This window comes from Orcinus orca, chromosome 8 (genome assembly GCF_937001465.1).
Source record: "Orcinus orca chromosome 8, mOrcOrc1.1, whole genome shotgun sequence".
NCBI lineage: Eukaryota > Metazoa > Chordata > Mammalia > Artiodactyla > Delphinidae > Orcinus > Orcinus orca.
The window spans coordinates 70,239,951-70,256,074 of record NC_064566.1 but is presented as its reverse complement, the minus strand read 5'-3'; the positions used below and the strand labels follow the sequence as shown (position 1 = coordinate 70,256,074).

The 16,124-nt window shown below is 38.4% G+C and overlaps 1 protein-coding gene across 9 annotated transcripts in view; it reads right to left on the bottom strand.

The window, feature by feature from the left end:
• Positions 1 to 16,124, bottom strand: part of AMOTL1 (angiomotin like 1) — a 170,667-nt gene that overhangs the window by 152,114 nt on the left and 2,429 nt on the right. For 3 of the 9 annotated variants that reach the window (XM_049714142.1, XM_049714139.1, XM_049714144.1), the window contains exons 2-3: positions 15,710 to 15,751; positions 7,377 to 7,524 (exon numbers count right to left, since the gene is read on the bottom strand). The exons of 2 other annotated variants lie outside the window; for them this stretch is intronic. In XM_049714142.1, the coding sequence (XP_049570099.1) occupies positions 7,377 to 7,451 (75 nt within the window). In that variant the 5' untranslated portion in view covers positions 7,452 to 7,524; positions 15,710 to 15,751. The remainder of the gene's footprint in view (positions 1 to 7,376; positions 7,525 to 15,709; positions 15,752 to 16,124) is intronic. 4 more of the 9 variants (XM_049714143.1, XM_033420350.2, XM_049714140.1 and 1 more) reach the window with 3 other exon arrangements.

Below are 16,124 nucleotides of genomic sequence, written 5' to 3'. Positions count from 1 at the left end.
TGCCTCTGTTTCCTGGCCTTATTCTGACCTTCGCATCCGGTCTAACTGGCTGAGATTTTCCCATTTATGCTCCCACTTCAGTGTGCATACCGCCTCCTCTGCCCAGCATGCCCCTGAAGCCCCTGCCCATCATATACCTGCCTCCCTCCCCAAGACTGGGATGCAACTACACTTCTGATTATCCACAGGCGATACCTGCCCACCTAATGCAGCCAAGTCATACCTAGACCTCTAAACAATAACCTCCATGGTCATTTCTGGAGTGGGAGTGGGGGGGCTTAATCTGGAAATACAATTCAGAAAAACCCTATCCATACTTTGATTCTGCCTTAACTGCCATAATATAGCTCCATTAGTAGAGAAGAGATGAATTAACTAGAAGTGCCATGCTTAGGGAATCGGATGGCATATTCCATCATCCAGGCACTCAAGCAGCCATGGGTTCTAAAGAATAGGAACACCCTCATAGCAAGCAGGTCCACTTGCTGATATCTTATAGTATAAATCAAGATATGCATGAAAGTATGTATAGATATAAATATATTAAATGAATTCATTCATTCATTTGATAAATATTTACTTGGTGTCTCCTATGTACAAGTCACTGTGCTAAGTGCTTGGGATAGAAAAGGATAAATACAGCCCTTCCTTCAAAGAGTTTTCAACCTTGTAGGGGAGACAAATATATGGACATATTATTACAGAACAATGTACTAAGTGCAAGCTTAGAGGCATGCACAAAGTAAACCAAAGATCTGTAAATAATAGAATCTGGAAATTAGATGGGATCTTAGAACCTTTAGTCTAACCCTTGCCTTATGCATGACTCTCCAGTATATGTCTATGCAGTCTGTACTTCAATACCCAGTGAGAAGGACCTCACTTTCTCCCCAGGCAGCCCACTGTATTTGTGAACTCTTCAGTCAAGCAATTCATTTTAAAATTTTCGACAAAATATTGATATTCACCAACAACCCTCAGTGCTGCTGAGCCATTCTAGAGCCTCCTGCCCCTTGTTCTGTTCTTCAAAGGCTGCTTGAAGGTGAGATACTCTTCCAGGAATATCAAGATTTTACCCCAGTTTTAATACTCTCCAAGCAGATCTGGACCTTATTCTTCAGTGAGTCAGGAATCAGAAGGAACGTTCCATCTTGGTTATGAGTAGGGGGTATAAATCTATCTGGTCACAGAAACAAACCAAATGACTAAATTGAAGCACAAGAAGGAAGAGGTCACAAGATGGGATCTTCCTTCTCAACTAGGAATTTCTAGCTAAGATCTCTATTATCTAGGATCTAGGTGTCTTAGTCAAGATGGGGTGCTATGACAAAGTACCACAGACTGTGTGGCTTATAAACAACAGAAATGTATTTCTCACAGTTCTTGAGGCTGGAAGTCTGGGATTAAGGTACCAGCATGGTCAGGTTCTGGAGGGACTCTCTTCCATTTCAGACTACTGACTTATTGTATCCTCACATGGCAGAAGGAGAGCTAGAGAGCTCTCTGTGGGGGTCCCTCTTAAAAGGGCGCTAATCCCATGCATGAGAGCTCCACCCTTATGATCTAAGTTCTTGCCAGAGGCTCCACTTCCTAAGACAATCACATTGGGGGTTAGGACTTCAACATACGGATTTTAAGGGAACACAAACTTTCAGTCCTTTGCACTAAGTCTAGCCTGGTATCAGCTACCAGAAAAAAGCAATCATCGGAAACCTTGTGGACCACAGTATGATAGAGAGCACTCTCCTCTTGGGCTGCCCCAAGGTTTAGCTCTGATGAGTCTCAACTTCTAAACTTAGAAGGATATTTTCCTTTCAGCTCCAAATAAACCACATATATTAGAGTATACATCTGGGCTCTTAATATTTCAAACGATAAAATTCAACGGCACTTAAAATACAAGACTTTTAAGCTTGTATGGAAGAAAAGAGAGAGTAGAACACTGTAAATATCCACTGTGAAAGATTACATCTCTTTATGTGGATAAAAAGACATGAAATGCTAGAGGCACAGAGTCTTCCTCTGTCTGAAATGGCTGTTTAGAGAGTTGACATGATTCCCCGGGGCTTTGTAGTTGTTTCCACATATTCTTATCAACTTTGTAGAATTGGAAAGTTTGAGTAACTTAAAAACCAGTCTTTCAGATTGGCTTATCCAACTGGGCAGAGTATTTGTGAAGTTCCTGTGGAATTTATTGATGTTAATATTTTAAGTACTCCAATAAATAATCTATGCTACTACTCTCTAAGGAGCTGTGGCAACAAGCATATTTTTAGGAAACTTAATGAAGTTATAAGATGATGAGATCCTTTGTAGAACTCTCAGTGACTCAGGCTTTTCATCTCTAAGGTCAGTCCATTGAGACCAAGTTCAGAAGTTCCCTCCACCATGAAACTTTCCCAAGCAGAGTTATTTCCTTCTCCCTTTGCACTTCTCAGAACTTTTTATAGTCCATTAAGACCACACTTTTCCACTGGATGATAATACTCTCTTTACAAGACGATTGTCGTCCTCTTTAGAAGGTAGTCTTCTTAGGACAAAATCATATCTTATCCACCCTTTCGTGCCCACTGTTAGCACAATGGCTGGCCAGACTTGGGCTCAGGCAATGCTTGCTAAATGAATGAAACTGACACACCTACAGCTGAGAAACTCAAATGAGTCTGTGCCTGCAAACTCTTCACATAACTCATGTTAAATCAACAAGCATAACACATGATTTGCCACCATATGCTGCCATCCAGGCAGCATAATGCCCAAGGACACCCTGATGAGCAAAGAAAAAGAATAAATATTTTGAGAAAACTGGGTTCTTGCCTGGCTTGTGATTGCTACTCAAATTGTAACCCCAGATGAATCACTTCATCTTGTTGGAGCTCAGTTTTTCCAGTGTATGAAATAGGGCTCATAAAGTCCATTATTCCATCTTTATCAGAGTTTCATGAGAATTGTATGTCAGCTGCAGAATCGTCAAAACAATATGCAAATGCACAGCAAATTTGCTTATAGATATCACTTGATATGCAGCATTGAATTCCAACTTGGAGTTGCCCAACTTGGGAGGTGACAGAGCATCCAGGAGGCAGTGTTAAATGTAATGGGTAAGAGCAAGGACTTTGGGAACAGATCTAGATTTAAATCACAGGTCCACCATTTCCTAGCAAGAACTGTAAGCAAGGGATATAATGTCATTGAACCTAATTTTTCCCATCTGTCATAGGGGATCATACTTTGTGAAGTTGCTGTCAGGGTTAAATAAGAAATATCTATAATATACCTCATATAGATCCTGGCCAGTAATAAAACTCAATAAATGGCAATAGTAGTTGTTTTCATTAAAATCATTATTAACTCTTTAAGTAGATACACTTCTGGAAGTGACTTAGTCCCATCCACAAACTTCATTCCATGGGGAACCAGGATAAACTGTGACAAAGCATTAGGAAGCAGTCGTTTGTCCCCAAAGGAAGGCTGCTGGAAAAGGACAGCCTTCCCGGAAAAGGACATTTGTAAAAAGTGGGAAAGAATACAAATGCGAAACATTTGCTGTGTGCCGGTCCTGGAAAGGAAGGGGGAAAATGAGGCAGGAAAGACTAACAGAGGCCAAGAGGCACAGCAAAGTTCTGTAAGGACTTGCTGATGCAGAGTCGTGAACAATGCTGCCTGAGTAGGGGATGTTGGAAAACCACAGGAGAGGATTAGGTGGTTCTGTTTGAGAAAAGGAATCAGGCTGCAGTCTACGGGGCAAAGAGAGAGAGAGCCAGAGCAAGATGAACTGCCACAGCTCTGATTATGAACCAAGAATAATATACTGATGTGGGCCCCACAGCAAAGAACTGTCGTTCATACACAGATCTTTACAGCCAGACCTGTGCAGGGGGAGATAGCAGAGTCACCATCTAACCCAGCTGTCCATGAGAAAGATAATGTGAGTCACATGTATCATTTTAAAGTTTCTAATAGCCACATTTTTAAAAAAGTAATACAGGTGAAATTAATTTTAATAATATATTTTCTTTAACCCACTATATCCAAAATAGTATTTCAACATGTATTCAGTACAAAAAATTACTAATGAGAATGTCAGATTTCTTTTATTCCTACCCAGCCTTCAAAACCCAGTCAATTACAGCACAGTCAATTTGTACCAGCCACACCTCAAGTGCCCAAAAGCCACATGTGGCCCAGAGCTAATCACAAGGGAACATGAATTCCATTCTCCTAGACCTCCTAGGCTGCTGTTAAGACTTTTAAAAAACCCAGATTCATAGAGCAAGAAAAGACCTTTGGAGATGTACAGCATGCAAGGGCCATCTATTCATTCCTGACAGTTTTTCTTTAACATCTTTGCTTGAATTTAAACAGTTTCACACCCCATTGAAAACCTCCTCCAATTCAGCACTCACCGATGACCAACTTAGTGCTTGGCCTGGGCAGGTTAGTTGTGGTGGATGTTCCGTCCACTTTCCCATTCTAAGGGGAACTGCCTTACCCACACCTTCTCCCTGCAATCCCAAGGCAGTTTTATGTACCCACTTGTTCTCCCCAGGCCCTCTCTGGCCTGGGTGACCAGGGATGAATAGGCGTATGACTCATGAACTGTTAGCTCCATCTCTGTAGTCACCTGGTGTGGAAAAACTTGTCCAACCAGAGACAGACCACTGTGGACTAGTTGGGCCAATCAGCTCCTCTATCAGTATTATACAAGCAGAATCAGGCAGTCGATAGGGAGAAGTATCAGAAGAAGACACACACACAAGAAGCAGAAAGCGTTACAATAATGTGGGGTTTCCAGTCAATTCTCAGGTTTCTTCAGGGTCCTCTTTGATCTGTTTTCCAGATCAGGCTTCCAAAGGGCATTTCATTTTCACAAAGCAGTTCTCCAGATGAAAGAATTTTGAAAGCCTCCTATGGGAGGGTCTCCAAGTAACCTTGATTCTCTGTTGGAACCTTCCAGTATCAAACACAATCTGGGCTCCTGAGGCACAGCTGTTTTGCTATTTCTGGTTTTCTATGAGATTTCTGTATCTTTTATGGTCATGATTAGTTTATATGAATCCCTTATGTATGGAGGAAGACTGAATGAATCTATACCTTTCAACAAAAAGGCCTACTACAGAGATGGATGCTTTCACACACATTCAAGCAAAGCTCTTTCCATCACCTCCCTCTGGACTTGTTTGCACTCCATCTCATGCCGACATTTAGCCTGATAGAGATGTGATGGATTACTTTGGGTTGCATTCCCAAATAATTATATTCTGAAAAGACCTCATTGCGGTGGCCTTCTGGGGACCCTTTAAAACCTCACATCACGGTTCTCAACCGTGACTGCACATCATAACTACCTGGGGTACTTTCAAAATACCCTGATGCCCACGGCCTCTCCCAGACCTGTGAAATCAGAATCTCTGGGGGCAGGTCCCTGGGCATCTGTATTTCTTAAAAGCTTCCCAAGTAATTCTAATGTGTAGTCACAATTGAGAAACACTAATATACATGATATGCCCTTGTACAGGCTTGGATTTCTGACAGAGAAAATCATGTACTGTTTTTAATTATAAAAGAAATACGTATTTGTTTTTTAAAGAATACATAAAAAGTGGAGAATTGTCCAAAGTGGAAAAAAGTAAGTCTCACTCATCAATAGAATCCCCAACAGTCTCACTCCCTGGAAGTAACTATTTTAGATTCATGCGTGCCCTTCCAAAAATTGTCTATGCCTATGCAAATATATATGTACATATATGTATATATATGCACATGTATTTATACATACAAATATATGTATATATAGAGAGAGACACACACATGAATAGTATACAAACACACACACATATTTTTTTTTTGCTGTGACTGGCTTTTTTTTCACACTAATATATTTTGGTTATTCACCTAGAAATTTTTGATTTGAAAAATAATGGCAGAGTTTGAGAGGATATTTACTTTCTCGGATAACACAACAAATTATAAAGCTAAAGTAATTCAAAGAGGGTAATCTTATTCCTGGAATTAACTGTTTTGACTAGAATAAAATGTTTAAAAAATAATCAATGAAATTGATTTGGTATATGAAAAAAATTGACATTTCAAGTCAGTGGGGAAAAGATGGATTACTCAATAAACTGTATTGGGATAATTGGGTACTTTTTAAAAAGTGGACTCTTTCCAAGTGGTGGTCAATTATCCCAGTGCTACTAGATTGAAATACCACATTGCTATCTTTATTGGATCTATTTCTGGACTCTTCATGCTTTTCCATGATCTCTCTAGTGTTGCACCAGTATTTTAATTATTGTAAATGTCATGACAGGCTTTAATATCTAGTATGGCTAAACTTCCTTCCTGACATTACTTTTCCCCCCAGAAATTGCCTGGCTAGGGACACATCACCCACTCCACATCCACCGAGCAGCCCAGGAGGCTCTTGCAGTAATAAAGCAAGAGCCCAAATAATCCCAGAGGAACAAGGAAGCCCATATTAGTATTGCAAGAGCGCTGAAAACAAATTGTCATTGCAACTATAGCTCACAAAAGTTGGCCAGAACCTGTACTTTAAGTCTAAATAGGGGAGGAGCTTCAAGATGGCAGAAGAGCAAGAAGTGGAGATCACCTTGCTCCCCACAAACACATGCGAAATACATCTACACGTGGAACAACTCCTACAGAACCCCTACTAAACGCTGGCAGAAGACCTCAGACCTCCCAAAAGGCAAGAAACTCCCCACGTACCTGGGTAGGGCAAAAGAAAAAAGAAAAAACAGAGACAAAAGAATAGGGACGGGACCTGCACCTGTGGGAGGGAGCTGTGAAGGAGGAAAGGTTTCCACACACTAGGAAGGTCCTTCACGGGCAGAGATGGGGGGTGGCGGAGGGGGGAAGCTTCGGAGCCATGGAGAGCACAGTAACAGGGGTGCAGAGGGCAAAGCGGAGAGATTCCCAAACAGAGGATCAGGGCTGACTGGCACTCACCAGCCCTAGAGGCTTGTCTGCTCACCCACCGGGACGGGAGGGGGCTGGGAGCTAAGGCTCGGGCTTCGGAGGTCGGATCCCAGGGAGAGGACTGGGGTTGGCGGCGTGAACACAGCCTTAAGGGGTTAGTGCACCACGGCTAGCCGGGAGGGAGTCCGGGAAAAATTCTGGAGCTGCCGAAGAGGCAAGAGACTTTTTCTTCCCTCTTTGTTTTCGTGGTACGCGAGGAGAGGGGATTAAGAGCGCCGCTTAAAGGAGCTCCAGAGATGGGCATGAGACGCTAAAGCTGCTACTACAGCCACCAAGAAGCCTGTGTGCAAGCACAGGTCACTATCCACACCTCCCCTCCCGGGAGCCTGTGCAGCCCGCCACTGCCAGAGTCCTGTGATCCAGGGACAACTTACCCGGGAGAATGCACGGCACGCCTCAGGCTGGTGCAATGTCACGCCGGCCTCTGCCGCCGCAGGCTCGCCCTGCATCCGTACCCCTCCCTCCTCCCGGCCTGAGTGAGCCAGAGCCCCCGAATCAGCTGTTCCTTTAACCACGTCCTGTCTGAGGAAAGAACAGATGCCCTCAGGTGACCTACACACAGAGGCGGGGCCAAATCCAAAGCTGAGCCCCGGGAGCTGTGAGAACAAAGAAGAGAAAGGGAAATCTCTCCCAGCAGCCTCAGGAGCAGCGGATTAAATCTCCACAATCAACCTGATGTACCTGCATGTGTGGAAGACCTGAATACACAACAAATCATCCCAAAATTGAGGCAGTGGACTTTGGGAGCAAAGATATATATTTTTCTTTTCCCTTTTTCTCTTTTTATCAGTGTGTATATGTATGCTTCTGTGTGTGATTTTGTCTGTATAGCTTTGCTTTTACCATTTGTCCTATGGTTCTGTCCATTTTTTTTTTCTGTTTTTTTGTTTGTTTTAGTATAGATTTTAGCACTTGTTATCATTGGTGGATTTGTTTTCTGGTTTGGTTGCTCTCTTCTTTCTTTCTTTTTTTTATTACTTTCTAAATTCTTTTTTATTACTTTTTAAATTCTTTTTTATTTTTAATAATTATTTTTTATTTTAATAAATTTATTTTATTTATTTATTTTTCTTTCTTTCTTTTTTTCTCCCTTTTATTCTGAGCCATGTGGATGACAGGGTCTTGGTGCTCCGGTCAAGAGTCAGACCTGTGCTTCTGAGGTGGGAGAGCCGAGTTCAGGACATTGGTCCACCAGAGACCTCCCAGCTCCACGTAATATCAAATGGTGAAAATCTCCCAGAGATTTCCATCTCAACGTCAAGACCCAGCTCCACTCAATGACCAGCAAGATACAGTGCTGGACACCCAATGCCAAACAACTAGCAAGACAGGAACACAACCCTACCCATTAGCAGAGAGGTTGCCTAAAATCGTAATAAGGTCACAGAGACCCCAAAAAACACCACCAGATGCAGACCTGCCCACCAGAAAATAAGATCCAGCCTCATCCACCAGAACACAGGCACCAGTACCCTCCACCAGGAAGCCTACACAGCCCAATGAACTAATCTTAGCCACTGGGGGAAGACACAAAAAGCAATGTGAATTACAAACCTGCAGCCTGCAAAAAGGAGACCCCACACGGTAAGTTAAACAAACTGAAGACAGAGAAACACACAGCAGATGAAGGAACAAGGTAAAAACCCACCCTACCAAACAAATGAAGGGGAAAAAGGCAGTCTACCTGAAAAAGAATTCAGAATAATGATAATAAAGATGATCCAACACCTTGGAAATAGAATGGAGAAAATAAAAGAAACGTTTAACAAGGACCTAGAAGAACTAAAGAGCAAACAAAACAATGATGAACAACACAATACATGAAATTAAAAATTCTCTAGAAGGAATCAATAAAAGAATAGCTGAGGCAGAAGAACGGATAAGTAACCTGGAAGATAAAATAGTGGAAATAACTACTGCAGAGCAGAATAAAGAAAAAAGAATGAAAAGAAGTGAGGAAAGTCTCAGAGACCTCCAGGAGAACATTAAACGCACCAACATTTGAATTATGGGGACCCCAGAAGAAGAAGAGAAAAAGAAAGGGACTGAGAAAATATTTGAAGAGATTATAGTTGAAAACTTCCCTAATATGGGAAAGGAAATAGTTAATTAAGTCCAGGAAGTTCAGAGAGTCCCATACAGGATACATCAAAGGAGAAACATGCCAATACACATATTAATCAAACTATCAAAAATTAAGTACAAAGAAAAAATATTAAAAGCAGCAAGGGAAAAACAACAAATAACATACAAGGGAATCCCATAAGGCTAACAGCCGATCTTTCAGCAGAAACTCTGCAAGCCAGAAGGGAGTGGCAGGACATCTTTAAAGTGATGAAAGGGAAAAAAAGCCTACAACCAAGATTACTCTACCCAGCAAGGATCTCATTCAGATTCGACTGAGAAATTAAAACCTTTACAGACAAGCAAAAGGTAAGAGAATTCAGCACCACCAAACCAGCTTTACAACAAATGCTAAAGCAACTTCTCTAGGCAGCAAACACAAGAGAAGGAAAAGACCTAAAATAACAAACCCAAAACAATTAAGAAAATGGTAATAAGAACATACATATCGATAATCACCTTAAATGTAAAAGGATTAAATGCTCCCACCAAAAGACACAGATTGGCTGAATGGATACAAAAACAAGACCCATATATATGCTGTCTACAAGAGACCCACTTCAGACCTAGGGACACATACAGACTGAAAGTGAGGGGATGGAAAAAGATATTCCATGCAAATGGAAATCAAAAGAAAGCTGGAGTAGCAATTCTCATATCAGACAAAATAGACTTTAAAACAAAGACTACTACAAGGGACAAAGAAGGACACTACATAATAATCAAGGGATCAATCCAACAAGAAGATATAACAATTGTAAATATTTATGCACCGAACATAGGAGCACCTTGATATATAAGGCAAATACTAACAGCCATAAAAGGGGAAATCGACAGTAGCACAATAGTAGGGGACTTTAACACCCCACTTTCACGAATGAACAGATCAACCAAAATGAAAATAAATAAGGAAACACAAGCTTTAAATGATACATTAAACAAGATAGACTTAATTGATATTTATAGAACATTCCATCCAAAAAAAAAACAGAATACACTTTCTTCTCAAGGACTCATGGAACATTCTGCAGGATAGATCATATCTTGGGTCACAAATAAAGCCTTGGTAAATTTAAGAAAATTGAAATCATATCAAGTATCTTTTCCGAGCACAACGCTATGAGACTAGATATCAATTACAGGAAAAAAATCTGTAAAAGATACAAACACATGGAGGCTAAACAATACACTATTTAATAACCAAGAGATCGCTGAAGAAATCAAAGAGGAAATCAAAACATACCTTAAAAAAAAAGACAATGAAAACATGATGACCCAAAACCTATGGTATTCAGCAAAAGCAGTTCTAAGAGAGAAGTTTATAATAATACAATCCTACCTTAAGAAACAAAAAACATCTCAAATAAACAACCTAACCTTACACCTAAAGCAATTAGAGGAAGAAGTACAAAATCCCCAAAGTTAGCAGAAGGAAAGAAATCATAAAGATCAGAGCAGAAATAAATGAGGGAAATAATAGCAAAGATCAATAAGACTAAATGCTGGTTCTTTGAGAAGATAAACAAAATTGATAAACCATTAGCCAGACTCATCAAGAAAAAAAGGGAAAAGACTCAAATAAATAGAATTAGAAATGAAAAAGGAGAAGTAACAACTGACACTGCAGAAATACAAAGGATCATGAGAGATTACTACAAGCAACTCTATGCCAATAAAATGGACAACCTGGAAGAAATGGACAAATTCTTAGAAATGCACAACATGCCAAGACTGAACCAGGAAGAAATAGAAACTATAAACAGACCAATCACAAGCACTGAAATTGAGACTGTGATAAAAATCTTCCAACAAACAAAAGCCCAGGACCAGATGGCTTCACAAGCGAATTCTTTCAAACATTTATAGAATAGCTAAAACCTATCCTTCTCAAACTGTTCCAAGATATAGCAGAGGAAGGGACACTCCCAAACTCATTCTATGAGGCCATCATGACCCTGATATCAAAACCAGATGAAGATGTCACAAAGAAAGAAAACTATAGACCAATATCACTGATGAACATAGAAGCAAAAATCCTCAACAAAATACTAGCAAACAGAATCCAACAGCACATTAAAAGGATCATACACCATGATCAAGTAGGGTTTATCCCAGGAATGCAAGGATTGTTCAATATACACAAATCAACCAATGTGATACACCATATTAACAAATTGAAGGAGAAAAACCATATGATCATCTCAATAGATGCAGAGAAAGCTTTCGACAAAATTCAACACCCACTATGTTAAAAACCCTCCAGAAAGTAGGCATAGAAGGAAATTACCTCAACATAACAAAGGCCATATATGACAAACCCACAGCCAACATCGTCCTCAATGGTGAAAAACTGAAAGCATTTCCACTAAGATCAGGAACAAGTCAAGGATGTCCACTCTCACCACTATTATTCAACATTGTTTTGGAAGTTTTAGCCACAGCAATCAGAGAAGAAAAAGAAATAAAAGGAATCCCAATCAGAAAAGAAGAAGTAAAGCTCTCACTGTTTGCAGATGACATGATACTATACACAGAGAATCCTAAAGATGCTACCAGAAAACTACTAGAGCTAATCAATGAATTTGGTAAAGTAGCAGGATACAAAATTAATGCACAGAAATACCTTGCATTCCTATAAACTACTGATGAAAAATCTGAAAGAGAAATTGAGGAAACACTCCCATTTAACATTGCAACAAAATGAATAAAATACCTAGGAATAAACCTACCTAAGGAGACAAAAGACCTGTATGCAGAAAATTATAAGACACTGATGAAAGAAATTAAAGATGATACAAATAGATGGAGAGATATATCATGTTCTTGGATTGGAAAAATCAACGTTGTGAAAATGACTCTACTACCCAAAGCAATCTACAGATTCAGTGCAATCCCCATCAAACTACCAATGGCATTTTTCACAGAACTAGAACAAAAAATTTCACAATTTGTATGGAAACACGAAAGACCCCAAATAGCCAAAGCAATCTTGAGAAAGAAAAACAGAGCTGGAGTAATCAGTCTCCCTGACTTCAGACTACACTACAAAGCTACAGTAATCAAGACAGTATGGTACTGTCACAAAAGCAGAAATGTAGATCAATGGAACAGGAAAGAAAGCCCAGAGATAAACCCACACACATATGGTCACCTTATATTTCATAAAGGAGGCAAGAATATACAGTGGAGAAAAGACAGCCTTTTTAATAAGTGGTGCTGGGAAAACTGGACAGCTACATCTATAAGAATGAAATTAGAACACTCCCTAACACCATACACAAAAATAAACTCAAAATGGATTAAAGACCTAAATGTAAGGCCAGACACTATAAAAGTCTTAGAGGAAAACATAGGCAGAACACTCTATGACATAAATCACAGCAAGATCCTTTTTGACCCACCTCCTAGAGAAATGGAAATAAAAACAAAAATAAACAAATGGGACCTAATGAAACTTAAAAACTTTTGCAAATTAAAAGAAACTAAAAACAAGACAAAAAGACAACCCTCAGAATGAGAGAAAATATTTGCAAATGAATTAACCAACAAAGGATTAATCTCCAAAATATATAAACAACTCATGCAGCTCAATATTAAAAAAACAAAGAACCCAATCCAAAAATGGGCAGAAGACCTAAATAGACATTTCTCCAAAGAAGATATACAGATTGCCAACAAACACATGAAAGAATGCTCAGCATCATTAATCATTAGAGAAATGCAAATCAAAACTACAATGAGATATTATCTCACACCAGTCAGAATGGCCATCATCAAAAAATCTACAAACAGTAAATGCTGGAGAGGGTGTGGAGAAAAGGAAACCCTCTTCCACTGTTGGTGGGAATGTAAATTGATACAGCCACTATGGAGAACAGTATGGAGGTTCCTTAAAAAACTAAAAATAGAACTACCATATGACCCAGCAATCCCACTACTGGGAACATACCCTTAGAAAACCATAATTCAAAAACAGTCATGTACCAAAATGTCCATTGCAGCTGTATTTACAATAGCCAGGACATGGAAACAACCTAAGTGTCCATCGACAGATAAATGGATAAAGAAGATGTGGTACATATATACAATGGAATATTACTCAGCCATAAAAAGAAATGAAATTGAGTTATTTGTTGTGAGGTGGATGGACCTAGAGTCTGTCATACAGAGTGAAGTAAGTCAGAAAGAGAAAAACAAATACCGTATGCTAACACATATATATGGAATCTAAAAAAAAATGGTCATGAAAATCCTAGGGCCAGGATGGGAATAAAGATGCAGACCTACTAGAGAATGGATTGAGGACACGGGGAGGGGGAAGGTGAACAAAGTGAGAGAGTGGAATGGACATATATACACTACCAAAAGTTAAACCGATAGCTAGTGGGAAGCAGCCACATAGCACAGGGAGATCAGCTCGGTGCTTTGTGACCATCTAGAGGGGTGGGATACAGAGGGTGGGAGGGTGGGATATGCAAGAGGGGAGAGATATGGGGATATATGTATAGCTGATTCACTTTGTTATAAAGCAGAAACTAACACACCATTGTAAAGCAATTATACTCCAATAAAGATTAAAAAAAAAGTCTAAGTAGGGTGGCTGCTACCAAAATGAAATATTTAAGTGTGATCAAGAGTCTCCTAACATGTTATCCAAAATGTCCAAAATATAATTGGAAATCATTCATCATACCAAGAACCAAGAAAAACACAACTTGAATGAGAAAAGACAATCAACCATTGCCAACATTGAGGTGAATCAGATGTTGGAAATTTCTGACAAGGATTTTTAAAGCAGCTGTTATAAAAATGCTTCAACAAATAATTACAAATTCTCTTGAAACAAATGAAAAAATATAAAATCTGAGCAAAGAAATAGAAGTTATTTAAAAAAACCAAATTCAAAATATAGAGTTTAAAAATAACAGAAATAAGAAACAAGATAGGAAGGAAATAATAAAGATAACATCAGAAATACATTAAACTGAAAACAGAAACACAATAGAGAAAATCAGTAAAACAAATAGCTGGTTGTTATGAGAAAAAAAGATCACTAAGATCAGTAAACCTCTAGCTAGACTGATAAAGATAAAAAGAAAAAAAGACACAAATTACCAACATCAGGAATGAAAGAGGAGATATTGCTACAGATCCTGTAGCCATTAAAAAGATAATAAGGAAATATATGGACAATTTTACACTTTTAAGTTCAACAACATCAAAGGAATGGACTAATACCTTGAAAACCATAAACAATGAAAACTCAGTCAAGATGAAATAAGTAATGTGAATAGTTCTACAATTATTATAAAAATTGAATTTATACTTAAAGAGCTCCTGCAAAAGAAATCTCTATATCCAAACTATTTCACTGGAGAATTTTATCAAGCATTTAAAGAATTAACACCAATTTTACATAATCAGATCCAAAAAATAGAGAGAAGGAATCACTTTGCAACTCTTTTTATGAGGCCAGTATTACCTGATACCAAATCTAGACAAAGACAGTACAGAAAAGGAAAACTACAAATCAATAACTCTCAGGAACTGAGATGCAAAACTTCTCCAAAAAATATCAGTAAGTTGAATCCAGCAGCTCTTTATAGAAAAGAACTATATACATGACCAAGTGGGATTTATTTCAGATATGCAAAGCTTGCTCAAATTTAAAAATCATTCAAATGTAATCCCCTCTATCAACAGGCTAAAGAAGAAAAAACATATGATTATATCAATTGATGCAGAAAAACATTTAAAAACATTCAACACTCATTCATGATGCAAACTTTCAACAAACTAGGAATAGAGGAAAATTTTCCCAACTTGATCAAGAGTACCTAAAAAAAAATCTACAGTTAACATTATTCTTTTTTAAAAATTTTATTTATTTATTTTATACAGCAGGTTCTTATTACTTATCTATTTTATACATATTAGTGTATATATGTCAATTTCAATCTCCCAGTTCATCCCACCACCACGACCCCCCTTAACATTATTCTTAATGGTGACAGAAAGACTGAAGGCTTTTCATCTAAGATTGGGAACAAGGTAAGGATGTCTGTCTCACTACTCTTACTCAACATAGAACTGAAAGTTCTAGCCAGCGCAATAAAGCAAGACAAAGAAATAAAAGTCATACAGATTGGAAAGGGGAAATTAAAACAATCTCTATTTGCAGATGATCTCTGTAGAAAATCCCAAGGAATCTACAAAAAACAAAAACAAAACAAAAAAACCCAGAACTAGTAAGCAAGTTCAGCATGATTATAGGATTCAATATCAACACAGAACATTTAATTGTGTTTTGGGAAGATATTGATCAAAGGATACCAACATTCAATTATAAGATGAATACATTCTGGAGACATAATGTACAGCATGGTGACAATAGTTTAAAAATGTACACTTGAAATTTGCTAAGAGAGTAAGATCTTGAATAATCTCCTCAAATGTTCTCACGATACACACACACACACACACACACAAATGGTAACTATGTGAGCTGACGGACATGTTAATTAGCTTGATTATCATAATCATTTCACAATGTGTGTGTATATCAAAATAGCACATCGTTTACCTTAAATATATATTCTTATTTGTCAATCATACCTCAATAAAGCTGGGGGAAAAAGAGAAGAAAAATAGTCATTGTATTTCTATATACTAAATGTATACATGAAAAATGTAATTTAACAATGCAATACCATTTTCAATTGTTCCAAAGAAAATGAAATACTTAGTTATAAACCTAACAAAACATGTACAGAATCTGCATGCTGAAAATTACAAAGTACTGATGAAAGAAACCATAGGAGACCTAAATAGCACAGAAATTTTCCACATTCAAGAACTGGAAGACTCAGCTTAGTAAAAATGTCTTCTCTCCAAATTAAACTACATCTTTAACAAGATTCCTATCAAAATCCCAGCATGGTTTTTGTAGACATAGGCAAGCATTTTATAAAACTTATATGGAATGTGAAAGACCTGAA